The sequence below is a fragment of the Dama dama genome, chromosome 19, assembly GCF_033118175.1.
Source record: "Dama dama isolate Ldn47 chromosome 19, ASM3311817v1, whole genome shotgun sequence".
In the NCBI taxonomy this organism is placed as follows: Eukaryota; Metazoa; Chordata; class Mammalia; order Artiodactyla; family Cervidae; genus Dama; species Dama dama.
In genome coordinates, this window is record NC_083699.1 from 42,242,658 (window position 1) to 42,260,297 (window position 17,640).

A 17,640-nucleotide genomic window follows, 5' to 3' on the forward strand; every position below is an offset into this window, starting at 1 on the left:
GGGACTCTCAAGAGTCTTCTCCAACACCACAGTTCAAAATTATCAATTCTTCGGTGCTCAGCTTTCTTTATAAGTCCAACTCTCACATCCATACATGGGTACTGGAAAAACCATAGCCTTGATTAGACGGACCTTTGTTGGCAAAGTAATGTCTCTGCTTTTTAATATGCTGTCTGGGTTATTCATAACTTTCCTTCCAAAGAGTAAGCATCTTTTAATTTCAAGGCTGCAATCACCATCTACAGTGATTCTGGAGCCCCCCAAAATAAAGTCAGCCACCATTTCCACTTTATCCCCAACTATTTGCCATGAAGTGATGGGACCTGATACTATGATCTTAGTTTTCTGAATGTTGAGCTTTAAGCCAACTTTTTCACTTTCCTCTTTCACTTTCATCAGAAGCTCTTTAGTTCTTCTTCACTTTCTGCCATAAGGATGGTGTCATCTGCATATCTGAGGTTATTGATATTTCTCCTGGCAATCTTGATTCCAACTTGTGCTTCTTCCAGCCCAGCTTTTCTCATGATGTACTCTACATATAAGTTAAATAAGCAGGGTGACAACATACAGCCTTGACATACTCCTTTTCCTATTTGGAACCAGTCTGTTGTCCCATGTCCAGTTCTAACTGTTGCTTCCTGATCTGCATACAGGTTTCTGAAGAGGCAGGTCTGGTGGTCTGGTATTCCCATCTCTTTAAGAATTTTCCACAGTTTATTGTGGGTCACTGTTAAATGACAATAATTTTATTGACCCCATATCAGGGAAGAGGTCAGGTTAAAACAGAGATTGAGGCAGATAAATCTGTTACATATAATGGAGTGGAACTTAATGGAAGCCACCCCTTATGTTAGTTACTGCCTATTGGAGTGCATCAAGAAACTTGATTAGGAACATAAAATTACAAAGCAACAGTGATATAACAAGGGTCCACTAGTTGACTACAGAAACATCTCCATGCTCAAAATTCTTTTCTTATATTCGTTTATTTGTCCTTTTTAAGACTACATTAACTGATTTCCAGGAATTCTCACTGAGAGAATTGTTCCTAAATTGCATATTTTGAAATTTAAAATATTTCTAATCATTTCAATTAGCGATCTAGATCTAAAATCGGCTTGATTTTAGTTTCTTCATATGGAGGCGGGGGGCCTAAAACTCCAAAACAGGGAACACAAAACGGTTCAGGGTTTTGAGTGTGTAGGTGCATTCCAACAGTTGGAGTCACAGCTGCTTCTGTCCCTGGAAAGAGAAAGGTGGAGGCATAATCTTTCTAGTCAGCATAAAATAGAAGCACATGAACTGCCTAATAAAATCTGGCATTTCTTGGATCACTGGAGCAACAGAAAATTATTTGTACCCTTGAGAAAAAATTTACAATCATTTCACTCTCTGCTGTGATATTTTAGTCATTACAGCAAGAAAATTTGCTCTCATGCACCGATTAGGCCATCTTTGACTAAGCCATCAAGAAGCATTTACAATTTAACAGCTGAAACTGGAAGAAATATCCCTTTTGGTAGATCAGAAGACAAGATTCCTGTAAACACTAATGGCATTTTAGCTAATGCTCCCATCATGAGATATGCAATCTCACTAGAAACATTAAAGTATTACATCTGAACTTCATTCTTTCATGTGTATGTTCTGTAAACTGAAACTAATGCAATTAATTAATTTCAACATCTGTCGATGATGCATAGTAAAAATATTAAGTTGTGAAAAGTTTGTAATGAAAGCATATACATACAATAAGCAAAAGGCATTCTCAAATTTTAAACTTTGAAATTAAATGTCTTGACTTTAGATTATGCACACTACAAATCATCCAATATAAAAGACATGCATTTTCTTCCTTAAACCGATCACCTTGAGAGATTATGCACTTATTCCAATAGGTTTTTGGGAATTCTTTTATTAGTATTGGCTTGAAAGACTGCTTTAGAGTCACTCAGGAAATCAATAGTAATACTTTATAGTCATTTATCTATATTGTTTTCCTTTTTTCACAAGGTCTTTACCTTTCTGGGAATAATTTGACTGCTTCTTCCCAAAACAATAACATAACATAAATTAATGACAGCCATAAATTCACCGTTAAAGAAGAAATTACACCCTTAAACTAACCTTTGGCTGTTTTTGTGTATTAAATTGAATTGTATCACAATCATGTCCATTCATTTTCATATTGTCTCTGGCTGCTTTTCCTACTAAAATCGCAGAAGTGAGTAGTCCCGATAGAGATTATATGCTTGCAAAGCCAAACATATTTCTTGCCTGGACTTTAATACAAAAAGTTTAATGACCCCTTCCTTAAAGGATTAAGATTCTATACCATCAAGGAGATTTCAAAGAACAAGCCACAATTATTAAGATGACTCCAAGAGTAGTTACATAAAAGGCAATAGCTGTATCAGTGGAATCTATATGTAAATTAACCAAAATTATTGCTTTGGAGTGGATTTGATTTATTTAGAATCATGAATTTCCATATATTTGCATTTGCTTTATTTTGTATATCCCTGGTTCATGGGACAAAGTATAATAATTTAAATATTAATGTAATATGTAAAGAGTGCAGCCATATGTAGAATATAAATCTCACCTCCTGGTTCAACACTTTCCTTAAGGAGTTAATTTATTTAATTGAATAACCTAATGCTAACTTATTACACAAGTTTTTACACCTCAGCTTGCTGTTGTGCAATATCTGTAAAAGCAAGGCTAAATGAAATGTAACATGCTTAAAACAAAGCCTGACACGCATTGAAGTTGACTGTCACTATTATCAGTAGTGATATTAGCATTTTGTTGTTGTTCTTGTTCAGTCGCTTAGTCGTGTCCAACTCTTTGTGGACCCCAAGGACTGTAGCACACCAGGCCTCCCTGTCCATCATTATCTCCAGGAGTTTGCTCAAACTCATTGAGTCAGTGATGCCATCCAGCCATCTAATCCTCTGTCACCCCCTTCTCTTCCTGCCCTCAATCTTGTCCAGCATCAGAGTCTTTTCCAATGAGTTGGCTAAAGTATTGTCATTAGCATTATTATTATATATGAAGAACTGTACTATGCTAGGAGTATGCATGCATTTTCCTTTATTGACAGTAATATTTCCCAAACTTTCTTATTTTAATGTTTAAATAATCATTTAATCATTATCTTTATTAATGTTAATGGCACAGAGATTACTGAATGAAAAATTTCTTATTAAAAAAAAAACTTTCTTGGATTTAGAGCCTTGAATATTTAGGAAGTTTAGAATGATGTAGGCTAGTCCAAATGTCTTGACAAAAAGAGTTAACACTGGCAAAGTGGACTTGCCTCAGTATTTCCCTCCTTTGTGGGTACAATTAGTAAGCACTGCCCATTTTCCAGATGAACTGCTTCCAGCAAATCCAATACAGAGTCAGAGGTAACTTGGCTATCATTGTATCTGGAGTGGTTGACCAGATTTATTCAAAATAATTATTAGCTTGAATTTATAACTACCAGGGTCATTATTAATGTCATGCTCCAGGCAGCAAGATATTGACACTTGCTCTTTATGTTAGAAAATATTTATTGTTATTTCCTTACTACAGATTTGCCCATTGCTCTTAAACTTATGAAAACCATACGGTATTCATATGATAAACAGAATTAAGCTCAGAAAGCTTTTGTAAAATTGAACACATGTCACTTCTCAATTTTTTTTTCAAAGCATGTTTACATACAATATCATGGGATTGGGAGGGAAACAAGCATTTTTATCTTTTACTTTTATCTTTTGACAAATTAGGAAACTGAGAGAGCTCAGTTAAAAATGTCTACAAAAATCCTATGATTTTGACAGCTGTTGGTGAAGATAACAGTTTGTTTTTGATTTTTAAAACCAATACACTCACAGCTAATTTTTTATATCCAGAGTTCAGATTCCCCAAGTCATTAAGAGTCACTCTAATGGACTTGGTTTATTTGAAAATGCCTTTCTTATTCTTTCTGCTCTGTATCCTTTTTTATATCATTCTGTTCTCTCACAAGTGGGTGACTAAGATTGCCTGAATTTGAGTCACCATTCCTCCTTACCCTCACTGGAGTAGCAGAGGAATTAATTCTTTTATTGGTGCACAAAGAGCTTCATCATAACATGTTACGACATGGAAACATTAAACCTTTTCAGAGGGGAAGGAAAACAAATCTGAGCATCAGGTCAGCATAGAATTGTGAAAAGGCATGATTATTGGTCTAGAAGATTCTCTTGAAGCCTTGGTGTTTGGCTGAGATTCCTAAGGACTTTTCCAGACAGAGGTCTCATCACTGTGATGGGTTGAACTGGTAAGGCCTTCCTTAAACACATTTTACAAGGATTCCCGAGCCAAGTATTTCCTTCCTTTTTTAAATATTTCTAATCAAGATAATTGACAACCAGAGTCATGTAATATTGTCAGGAGTTGCCAGCAAGAAATTTTATATATTTTAATATCAGTAAAGTTCACTCCAATCCAGCCTCTGATAGTCAGTCAAAATTCTCCTCTTTGCTCTTCTCATTTGAGCGCAGATTTCATGAGATCTTGAACCTCTGACCCTCAGGTCAGAAGAGCAGAGCTATTTCAACTAATATATTCAGCAGAGTATGGTAATAACGTGAAATAAATTTTGAAGAAATAAAATGAAAGTTTTAGAGGAACCCAGGGCTTATATATAAAATCACGTCTCATCATTGAAAAGCTTTAAATGACTTATTTCCTACATTCTATATTCAGGAGGGAAGTCCTATCTGCCCCCTTTTGATCAAGGGGTGGCAGGGAGTCCAGGAACCTTATTTCATATTCTAATACATCACCAGTAGTTTGCAAACGAGTTCTCATTTTCCTCTCCTGCTTCTGAACAGTGGCTATGGGGAAGACTCAGAAGTACACACTCATAACCTGCAATGTAGACGGGAAAACCCAGATGGAGTGGACTTAGCTCCAACCTGGGAGCACAAAATTTTGTGGGACTGTGGAGGCAGAAGCTGTGGTTTGGCCCTTACTTCCCTCTCAGCAGTAAAAAGATCCTTTAGTATTTCCCTCACTTCTCTTTTGGAGAGTACCTCCTTTTAAGGAAATATTAGATAGGGAGGATATTTGTCTGGAGAAGTGAAAGTATAACAAGAATTCAGTGGGGAAAGGAAATTTGGTGTGGGTCTGGGTGTCAGATTGCCTTATAATATTAGCTCCCTGGAGTTTAATTCCAGAAATTACTAGTTAAGAAGAGGTGACTTGGGGCTTTCATGATGGCTCAGGGGTAAAGAAGCTGCCTGCAATGCAGAAGATGTGGGTTTGATCCCTAGGTTGGAAGGTCCCCTGGAGAAGGAAATGGCAACCTGCTCCAGTGTTCTTGTCTGGGAAACCCCATGGACAGAGGAGACTGGTGGGCTACAGTCCACGGGGTTGCAAGAGTCAGACATGACTTAGTGATTAAACCAACAACCAGTGACTAGAGATCACAGAGAATACCACTTTCTGAACTATTTGTTTGTGTTTTGTTTTGGAGAGGAAAAATAAGAATGGCAAGAAGCATAAGTCTGGGAGCCACATCCACATCAAAAACGATGTGAATGGTGATTCTCTACCTATATAGCCACCCTAAACATCCATAGGACAGGATGGGAGACAGGCAGTGGATGGGAAAATCACCATAGGTGAGGAGAGAAATAAACCGAAAGAGGCAACTGAACGTGTTCTCTACAATGGACATCAACAGAAGTGAACTTGGTAATGCTATTTAAGTTGAGAAAGAGTTTAAATGTTCTTGCAAAAAACAAGAGTCAAAGCTACACCCAAGGGATTAAGAAGGAAAAGGTAGAATGAGGAAGAGAATGAGGAAGGAAATGAGGATTCTGGACAGCAAAAGCTACCACTGAGGAATCACCCAATGGAAACATCTGGTGGTTCAAGATATAAGGTTCAAGATATAAGTGTCCACGAATGAGGTGACTAGCCATGTGTGTATGTGTGTGTGTGTGTATGTGTGTGAGTGTACTGTTTCTCAGTTGTGTTTGATCCTTTGCCATATGTGCCCTATGTAACTTTTCATTGCTCATTATCCTCAATCTTGGAAAATCTGTAGTATATTAGTTGACCTGCAACAGAGATTTATGGGGTATATTTAAACAGCAGAGTGAGAAAAGTAGATAACATCCTCTAAGGGAAGTAATGGCCACTTTCCTGAGTTGGTATTTTAAGAATTAGAGATAGTATCTGTGAAACCCCTGACCTAGTGCCTAGTACTTTGTAGGTATGAATTAAATTGTGAAGCACTGTCTCAGTCTTGACTCCTTTTCTCACATTCATACCTGTCAGGGAAGTTCAGAAAATTCAAAAGCATGTATGGAAACCATCATCCAGGAAATATAGAAATATTAGATAAGTGGGGATTTAACTGTGGCACATGAACTACCTGAAAAGTTATAACAGTATTACTTGGTAGCTTATTTACCAAAAATTAAAACCAGATTTTTTTGTTTGTTTGTTTTAACACTTCAAGGTCATCTAGTGAAAGAGTCTTCCTCAGAGTGAGAGAACGGCTAAGAAGACCAGTGTGGATTCTCCTCTGTAGTAGCTCAAGTCAAGTTGGAAGAAGCATAGTTGTGTTTATTTATTGAGCACCTCTTGTTAGATAAAGAAAAATAGACCAATGTGACCATGTTGATCCCTTTAACCAACATACTTTGCTTGAGGGTCAGTGACCCAATTTTCTATACGCTCAGTGGAAAGTGCTGCTGATTTTAGGAGAAAAGGCTATTTTCATTGGAGACTTTAATTGTCCTTTCCCAAATGATCATTTTTCAAATTAACAGTGTGTTTCCCTATTAAATAATAACTTTAGAAAAAGTTAACAGTGAATCTAATCACTAAATCTTAATACTGAATTTTGAGATTAAAACGATTTAGTTTATTTTTATCCCACTTCCTATGTAGCTGTGAGTTTTTCCAGGACATCTCCCACTTTGTCTATTGAAAATCTTATGCTGACCCAAGTTTTTGAAGGGCAGCTGTTAGTTTCTACCAAGCACTCTTGAGACAACTGTAATATACAATGTAGTGCCTTAGAAGGAAAATCTCATAACAGACAATCTCTGGACGAGGACAATGCTTAACACGAAGACATAAACTGTCAATTGTCACCTCTCAGAAATCACAAAACTGTCATTTTTCTACTTAAAGCTGAGGCTGAAAAAATAAATAAATAAATAAAAAGCTGAGGCTGGCAGTTACAAATAACTCAAGACCACAATTTTCTCCATTTCTTACCTCTTAGTGCACACTAAAAAATAATAGAGAGGACAGGGTTTGGGAGTGGGTGTGGGGAGCAGGGAGGATCAGGAGACTGCCAGTGTGTCTGGAGAGAAAGGACATGAGTACTGACTCTCGCTCACACAATTCCAAGTATCTCGGGCTCTGCACTGGAAGCAGACAATCTGAAAAGCATTATTCAATATTATTGCAGGCAAGTGAGGCATGGTGAGCTTCGTAAATGAACACAGGGGAGGACAGATGGACATCAGAAGCCCAGAGATACTCTTCTGTACCCTAAACCCTGCTTTCACCTGGAGTGGCCAGCCCTGTGTACCTTTTCTCTTCGGCTTGTTGACTGAATGTTTAGGTTTAGGTTCTATTCCCATACTCAACTCTGAGTCACTTCCCCAGGACACATTTTTTTTTCCCTTAATTTGGAGTCTTCTTCTGAAGTTTCCTCCTTTAGACTCTCTCCCCAGTGCATGCCTTGAGTCTTCAGTAAACTATATCTTGTTCTGTGTTTGCAAATTTGTTTTTCATAGATTAACTTTCCAACTCACACAAAACTATAAGGTTTCCAAAGAGGACATCTAGAAGTGTGTAAATAGCTTACCGTAAACGGAGTCCAAGTCTCCAACAGCAAAAACAGCCATGGTGCGTCTTTGGGGACCATTTTGGAGTCTCCTCAGGCAGCACTGGAGGCAGAAGATCACTGTTCCACAGAGAAGAGCCACCAGGAAAATCAGCAGCAAGAACCTGAAGCCAGAGAAAGCAGGGGAGGAGTGAGATGGAACATGCCTCAAAGTTAAGAGCTCCTGCTACTTCCTGGAAAGGTGAAAAAACACAGCAAGCCCGGCTGTAAGGACTCTGAGAGGCCGAATTCCTTAAACAAACCCTCATCATCTCTCACACATTTTCACTGATTCTGGAATCTTCTCTGAGCTCAGAGTGAGGCAGTCTTGCCAGGCAATCTTAATTGTTTCCTCTTTAGAAATTGGAGATTTGTTCAAAGGAGTAGCATTTTAATTACTTACATTCATCCATTACTGCTTCCATTCAGTTATCCAGTCATTCACTCAACTAGTGTGTGTGTAAGTATGTGTGTGTGTATGTGTGTGTGTACACTCGCTCAGTCATGTCTGACTCTTCGTGACCCTGCGGACTATAATCCAACATACTCTTCTGTTCATTGAATTTCCCAGGCAAGAATACTAGAGTGGGTTGTCATTTCCTACTCCCGGAGATCTTCTTAACCCAGGGATCAAACCCACATCTCTTGTGTCTCCTGCATTGGCAGGCAGATTCTTTACCACCTTCTTCTAGAATGTAAGTGATCAAATAGATTTTTAGATGTTGGAGGTGGGGATTCAAAGGTTGACAAGACAGGGCTTCTGTCTTTGAGGAACTAACCGCTAACTGCAATGTTCAATTTGAAAAATACAGAAGCCAAGATTTAGAAATTTATAACAACTCTTTTTTTGTCTTATCCTGAATGTTTAAGGCAAGAACTAAAATCAGTGGATGGATCATTTTGAAAGATTTCAGGGGAAAGATTTCACCTTTAAAAATATCCAACTTGGGAATAAACTATCATTCTTAAAAATAGTCAGTCGTCACAGGAAGTGTTTAAGTAAACACTGGCCAATGACCTGAAACTGATGTTTCTATATATGTTAATCCACATGATTCCTAAAGTTTTCTTAAGCTGTATGATTTCATATGCTATCTCAATTACTTAGGAAAAGGAGTATGTATATACCACCAAAGATTTTATAGCACAAATTGAGGATGTCCTTACCAGATATACCAGCCATTTGTGTAATGATCTTTATAGTTTATGCACCTGGTGATAAAGGAAGAGCAGTTAGTGCTGGATCTCTAGATTGACAAAGCTTATTCTTCTGGACCACAGTATTTGTCCTGACCACACCCGTTTCCCCCACAATCACATGCTCACTGTACCCCCCAGCATAATTAAACAAATATTTACTATATGTATGTCCACTTCATTTAAGGCACTGAGAATACAGCTAATTGTGAATCTGTCAGACACATAGACAGATAGTTTCACTGTAATAAGGTTGATTCTAGAGTTATGAATACTGTTGTGCATTGAGAAGGCGGTAGTAACTACTTTTCAGGACTAACGTGTCATAGGTATTAAGTATTAGGTAGATAAGAGTTCCAGTATTCTGTTTATTCAGAGACTTATAATTCTTCAGAATGCAAATTCTCCAGGGAAAGTTCATAATCTCTATTAACCATTTATATCTTGGTAAGGAATAGCAGGCCTATAACCTGGTTGAAACTGAAAGTGAAAGTCGCTCAGTCATATACGACTCTTTGCGATCCCATGGACTATACAGTCCATGGAACCTCTCCAGGCCGGAATACTGGAGTGGGTAGCCTTTCCGTTCTTCAGGGCATCTTCCCAACCCAGGGATTGAACCCAGGTCTACCACATTGCTGTCAGATTCTTTACCAGCTGAGCCACAAGGAAAGCCCAAGAATACTGGAGTGGGTAGCCTATCTCTTCTCCAGTGGATCTTCCGGACCTAGGAATAGAACCGGTGACTTCTGCATTGCAAGTGGATTCTTTACCAACTGAGCTATGAGGGAAGCCCACCAACGTGGTAGGATAAAGAAATTTTAATAAAAGGAAAATGAGTGTGTGTGGTCACACATACCATTTACCAAGGAGTTAGAAGTTGATTTTCAGGATGGTCAAACTATTTGTGTATTTAGGAACAACCCAATCATTCTTGGATTAACATTAAAAAGGCAATACAAAGCCAAAGTCCACAGTGCAATTTTCAGGAGGTTTAACTCCCTAGGGATAGCCATTTAAGTGCTGTTCATTTTAGAGCCCCTTTCTATGTCAGACACGTGTACTGAATGTATGTTTACTGATGGACCTTTTTCACACCCTGGTGTAGATGCTGCTATTAAAGTAGTCTGAGATTAAACAGTGGAAAATTGTTCATCACAGCCTGATAACTTCTGAGATGAGCTATACTTAATCATCCTTTTTAAAATAACACTCAATACTTTTCAACTTGAAAGCGTTCATAAATGTCAGCTAATTTATTGCTCTCAGCATCTCCAAGGAGGCAGTGTGTCATGTTTATCATTATACTATTCAGAAATGACTTTTAACACATGTGAAGTGTCAACTTAAAATTTTTATTGCAAATGTTTAAGACAAAAGTCAAACTTAGACAACAAGAATTTTTTTTGGAGGGGGGGCAACTAGAGGGTTTAGCCAAGTACATAAGTTCAAATGGCAGAGAAAAAAAATGGGAACTGATGTATGAGTTTAAAAAGCATCCTAAGATAAGAGATCAATCAAGGATTTTACCAGTAATTAATGGCACATCCTTGTAAAGAAATATTATCCATTCATCAAAGAGAATATAGCTTATATTTACAATGAAAGCTTTGTTAAATAAAATAATGCAAAGATCTCAGTTCTCCTTTGTATATTTTCTTTTGCACAAACACACTGATTTCACTAAATAGGTATTATACAGTTAGTATGTATAGATATGGGGCTTCCCTGATGGTTCATATGATAAAGAATCTGCCTTCAATGCAGGAGACTCCAGGTTGAATCCTTGGTTAGGAAAGATACCTGGAAAAGGGAATGGCTACCCACTCCAGTATTCTTGCATAGATAATCCTATCAACAGAGGAGCCTGGTGAGCTACAGTCCATGGGGTCATATATACACCAAGTTACTAACAATGCTTGCTTCTTTTGAAGATGGTATTGTGAGGCACTTAATATTTCCAACATTTCTATATTCTTTGAATTTTTGTGATGTACATGCATCACTTTTGTAGCCATAAACTTTATATATAGTATATTTTATATATATATAAATATATATATATATATATATAATTAAATGTAGTATCCCACTTTCAAAATGAATGTGGGAAATTTTTCTTGGTGTCCTGATCCAATAAAAGAGCACAAGATTCTTGGTTTTCAATCTTGAAATGTAAGCTTATAACCAGAAAGAATGGATTGTTTAATCTTCCTCTATGTATAAATCTCTGCTTCTCTTCTTACATTTAAAAATAGATCATATATTTATTGAAATGCCAATTCTAAATATTAACTACCTCATTTCATTCCAATTAATATTTTTTCAAGTGCTATCAATTATCCAAACTTACTTACTTTACTTCCTCTTTCTGACCCTGTGCACACATTGTTGAAGTTACTAATAGCAATAAAATGGTCAGAAAGCAGTTAGCTGGAGAAATGCAAAGTGAGCATATAATTTCACAATTGCAAGCTCCTTTGGGATCATTTATATCACTCTTAGGATTTTTTCATTGTGCATTGTGATTTTTCACTATGGGAAAATAAGTGGGAAGGTCACCAGCTGACAAAAGAACTTAAATTAGAATACAGGTCTTTTTACTCCCTCCCTACCATCATTTCCATGTCTTTCTCAAGTTTAATTTTTAAATAGAAATCTTTGAGTTCTTAAAAAATAAAACCATCTGAACAGTAGCAATATTTTAAATACTCAAATTTAGGTGCAAGATCTTCAGTGTAGGAAAAGTTACATTTTCTTAAACAAAGTTGTTACTCAGAGATTTATTTCAGTTCAGTTCAGTCGCTCAGTCATGTCCGACTCTTTGTGACCACATGAACCGCAGCGTGCCTGGCCTCCCTGTCCATCACCAACTCCCGGAGGCCACCCAAACCCATGTCCATTGAGTCAGTGATGCCATCCAATCATCTTATCCTCTGCTGTCCCCTTCTCCTCCTGCCCTCAATCTTTCCCAGCATCAGGGTCTTTTCAAATGAGTCAGCTCTTTGCATCAGGTGGCCAAAGTATTGGAGTTTCAGCTTCAACATCAGTCCTTCCAATGAACACCCAGGACTGATCTCTTTTAGGAGGGACTGGTTGGATCTCCTTGAAGGAGATTCATTTATGCCTAGTCAAATTCAGATGAGAATATCAAAAAGAAAAAAAAAAATCCAGACGTTAGAGCAGATTATAATGTTTAAGGAAGACATTTTCAATAATCAGAACCTTCTAGAAGTAGGTGTCACCCCATACAAAAGTAAACTCAAATAGATTAAAGACCCAAATGTGAAACTGGACATTATAAAACTCCTAAGGAGAAACATAGGCAGAATCCTCTCTGACATAAATCACAGCAATATCTTTTTTGATCCACCTCCAGAATAATAGAAATAAAAACAATAATAAACAAATGAGAACTGCTTAAACTCAAAAGGTTTGCACAGCAAAGGAACAATAAACAAAACAAAAAAAGACAACCCACACATTGGGAGAAAATATTTGAGAATGATGTGACATAAAATGGATGTATCTCCAAAATATACAAACAGTTCATGATGCTTAACAACATCAAAACAGCCCAATCAACAAATGCCAGAAGACCTAAACAGACATTTCTCCAAAGAAGACATACAGGTGGCCAAGAGGCACATGGAAAGGTGTTCAACATTCATATTATTAGAGAAATGCAAATCAAAACTACAATATCATCTGATACCAACCAGGATGGTCATCATCAAAAGGTCCACAAACAATAAATGCTAGAGAGGGTGTAGAGAGAAGGGAACCCTTCTACAGTATTTGTGGAAATGTAAATTGGCATAGCCATTATGGAGAACAGTATGGAGTTTCCTTAAAAAGCTAAAAATAGAGCTACCGTATGACACTGCAATCCCACTCCTGGGCATATATCCAGAGAAAAACACAATTCAAAAGGATATGTGTATCCCAATGCTCATTGAAGCACTATTTATAATAACCAAGACATAGAATCATCCTAAGTATCCATCAAGAGACAAATGGTTTTAGAAGATGTGATTTATATATATAATGGAATATTATTCAGCCATAAAAAAGAATGAAACGATGCCATTTGCAGCAACATGGATGGACTTAGAAACTGTCATACAGAGTGAAGTAAGTCAGACAGAGAAGGAGAAATATTGGATGACATCCTTTAAACACAGAATCTGAAAAGAAATGATGTAAATGAACTTACTTACAAAAGAGAGAGACACAAAGATTTAGAGAATGAACTTATGGTTGCCAGAGGGAAAGATGGGGGAAAGGGATAGTTATAGAGTTTGGGATAGACATATAAACTTTGCTATATTTAAAATGCATAACCAACAAAGACCTACTGTATAGCACATGGAACTCTGCTCAATGCTATGTGTCAGCCTGGATGGAAAGGAAGCTTGGGGGAGAATGGATACATGTATGTGTATGGCTGAGTCCCTTTTCTATTCACCTGACGCTATCACAATATTGTTAGTCCGCTCTAACCCCAATACAAAATAAAAAGTTTAAAAAAGAAGTAGGGGTCAAAGGAGATAATTTCTGTCCCTTTCAGAACAACTAGTATCCTACTGTGATGTGTGGAGAGGATTCCTGCTCTGTAAGGACAAAAATTATCTCCTTTGACACCTACTTCTTTTTTAAAATACTTATTTGGGGAGATAGCCACTCTTAATTTTCTTATGAGTGCTGAGACTCTGTGGACCTAAGATTAATTACAAATTCATTAATTTGATAAATAGAAGAAAAGTTCAGAATTGCTCCATTGGCTCCTCTACTAGAATTATCCCTAATTTCCTATGCTAGGCATTTTTCTAAACCAACAGTTATATAATTTCATGTGAATTAATTCACTTTCAAACTTAAAATTCTATAAAGTAGCATCACACTATTGCGATTCTCACTTACAATTGAGACAATTCAGTCATAAAGAGGTTAAGTAACTTCTCCATGATAACCCAGTTAGAAGGGCCAGAGGCAGGCTTTAAATCTAAATGGTCTGGCTCTGGAGCCCATGTCTCTCTTACTACGATGCATCACTGCAACTGGGAATAGTAAAAGTCAGTTCTAGCCTCATATTGCTGTGTGGTGTACTGCCTGAGTGCATTCAATATCCCATGTTACAAAATGTTTCAAGAAAATATTAAAAATAGGAAAAAAAAAGTGAGACCTCAGATAGTATCAGACAAAAGAATAAGACACGAGTGAGATCAGTTTGTAAACTGAATGTAGTAAATCCCATATATAAAATTAGAACTCAGCTTCAGATCTGGTTTAAACTTTCTAGCAGTTAATAGGATAAAAGAGAGAATTGGTAATGTGGTATTCTCTAAAATTAATAAAAACAGGCAACATTATTAACCACATGCACAACTATTTCTGATATAGTCATTCCCTTCTCCAGGGGATCCTCCCAACCCAGGGATCAAAGCTGGGTCTCCTGCATTGCAGGCAGATTCTTTACCATCTGAGCCACCAGGGAAGCCCCAGAGAAATGAGAAACAAATTCAAACTATGGGGCTTCATAAATAGGCTGTGTTTAACAACAAGAACAATGTTTCTCATAGTACTCTTGGTTAGAATGTAAACGCAATAGCAAATTTCATGGGTCCTTTTTGTTAAGATCATCCTTAACAAAAAGCTAGAATCCAATTTAGCTACAATAATTTGGGGGAGTGATGGGTTAATCATATCACCCAGAGACTAGTGACCTGACCTAATTAATTTCGGGTGGGTAAATTGTACAGTCACTGAAAGGACGGATGGATTGTGCATCCCTCAGATGTGCCTCCAGGTGTGTAATTTTATCTACATATTGGATACATAGTGTGGTTTGTGGTGAAAATCGCAGGCTCAGGAGTCATTTGTGAGCCCAAATCAAAGTTCTGCCTTTTACTTGCTTACTCTTGAGCAAAATACTTAACTTTCCCAAGCTGGGTAATATGGCAGACTATCATCAGCAATGTATTCATGCAATTAATTTACAGAATCCTGTGAGCATATGATTTTAGTTATGTTTCATAAAATACCCATTTTTGCAAGCACATTCACATCAATATACTTGGTTATTTCTGGGAAAAGGGAAGATTAAAGGTATAATTATGCAGAGGGCCTCTGTCATGTTTTATTCTATACATTAAATTACTTACAATATCTAATTTATATACAAAAGCTTAACAATGTGCTGTTTCTACAAAAATGCTATTATAAAAATAAATTGAGCAGGTTTGATCAGAAAAAATCAGTCTTGTGTTTGAAAAACAATTTAAGTAGAACTAATACTAGATTCCCACAAACATCTTGTGATGATAAAAGATTTGAGATACTGTGTCTATTTTCAATACATTCAATATGTTTACTTACCTTCTACCAGCTCCCTAAAAAATCAACCACTTTCTTACCTTCTGTCTTTATTTTCTGTTAATTTTCATTATATCTGAAGTGGGTGTTTTTGTTTGTTTGTTTTTATTCAAAAGTAGTGATATTAAATAATGGGTGTGTGCTCAGTAGTGTCCAACTCTTTGCGACCCCATGGATTGTAGTCCACCAAGCTCCTCTGTTCATAGAATTTTCCAGACAAGAATACTGGAGGGGGTTGCCATGCCATCCTCCCAGGAATCTTCCCTACTCAGAGATTGAATCTACATCTCCCACATTGACAGGCAGAGTCTTTACCACTGCGCTTCTGGGGAGCCACTAAATAATGACAAATATATTAACAACAGACATCCAAATACAAAATGATGTAGCCAAAAGTTTTGTGCTTAAGTACCAGTTTAAGTCTTGTAGTTAATTTGTTACTATCTCTCTTTGGGTCTCAGTTCTTCACCTGAAAAAAAAGGCTAGTAGCCTCAGTGACTCTAAAGTTAGCATTTAAAGTTCTCCAGTACCATATTCTCCTGTCATGTTGATGAAGGAGTTAGATTCAACACTTATGATTTTTCCAATTAAGAATTTCTTTATTCTAATGGGAATTCCTGACTTCTCAGTGTTAGGACTCCATATGTCCACTGCTGGGGGCATATGTTCAATCCCTGGTCAGGGAACTAAGATCCTGCAAGCTGTGCAACATGATCAAAAAACAAACAAACAATCATTATTCTAGTACTCTGGGTCAAAAGCAGAAGATGAAACGGCAAGATGAAACAGCCATGAGGTCCAAAATTAAACAAACCAATAGTTAAAAGTCCATTATGTCACCAACCCCAGAAGACAGAGGAAAAAGCAAGTCCAATATCAGTGCAAAGAAACAGCAGTGGAGAAACATGCAGTAACTGAAAAGAGAGGCATGTACTTAACAAGCAGATTATCAACAATGGGATGATCCACCAAAAACAGGTGAAGGATTCCAGGGCCAAGGAAAGCATCCCACCCAGCCTGTCCTCTTAATCTGGAGACAGGGCCTGAAGACCCCAGCCTGAAGCGTAACAGTGATAATTAAAACAGCTAGTTGGCAGTGAGGACTGCTCCCAGAAGAAGACAGCACTTGGCAGAAGTGCTTTCTGACACTTGCACCAGTCTCAGTATATTACAGTTATCATTAATCAGCAGCAGCTTTATTAATGACAGCCTCTCCCCATTTCCAGAATAGAATTCTGAGAAGCATTAAGCCTATAGCACAAAAAAATGAGAAAATTGAGTCAATTATTTACATAACTTTTATTAAAACACTTTGAAATATAATATAGGTTAGATCATTGTTTACTTATATTTGAAACCAAATTAGCCAGAAAACTGTCTCCCATCATCTCTGTGTCTTAACGCATGTGGATGCAGTCATAAAGGAAGACATGAACTTAAAGGACATCTAAAACCTCCAGGATGGAGAACGCAGTGAGCAAAAATATCTTGAAATCAACTAGGCCCCTTATTTTTATTTAACAAAGCTGACCACAATGAAAGTGCATCTTTTCTGCTTTGAGAAAAACTAAGCCATTTGCATTTAAAAGTAATGTACTTTTTTTTCTCTTGTAATTGTAATGATCATTTGAAACTCATTTTGTGCTCCTCAAATGACTTGAGACATTTTTAGTCTTCAGATTTTGAAAAGGCTGAATAAAACCGTGGAGCTTCTTGTTATTTACTTACATTTCATTTTCTTCACATGGTGTGTCCGATAGCACCAACTGAAACACATGTTTAGAACAATAAAATCCAAACATTTCATCAGTCTAATCCTTTAATACAAACAGTGCCTAGAGACAATGGGGGTTTATATCATTTCTTTTTTTTTTTTTTTAATTAAAATCTCAGTAGCAGAATCTATTGGTGCACAGAATTTTAATTGAAAAAAAATCTCTGGGTAGATACTTCAGTTCAGCAGTGACAGGAGATATATATTGTGAGCCAGATTCTTATCCAACCTACCACCAGAGGTGGGTGTGAAAACACTTTGCTTTCTCTAAGGAGCTTTTGTACACCTTGTACTTTTGCTTTGTTTTCACATTTTAGCTAAAGGAAGGAGCATCATTACTTGTAAATATTATTTTCACAAGAAGGAATCAAGTTCCCCACATGAAAACTGGGGTGAAGTCCAT

At 37.1% G+C, this 17,640-nt stretch overlaps 1 protein-coding gene across 1 annotated transcript; it reads right to left on the reverse strand.

Moving 5' to 3' along the window:
* Positions 1-1,093: 1,093 nt before the first annotated feature.
* TMEM207 (transmembrane protein 207) lies at positions 1,094-17,265 on the reverse strand. The gene is made up of 4 exons (XM_061168021.1): positions 17,192-17,265; positions 9,059-9,103; positions 7,874-8,016; positions 1,094-1,242 (listed from the first exon to the last, which is right to left on the reverse strand). Exons 1-4 carry the CDS (start codon positions 17,263-17,265, stop codon positions 1,094-1,096), a joined length of 411 nt encoding a protein of 136 aa, XP_061024004.1.
* Positions 17,266-17,640: the final 375 nt, after the last annotated feature.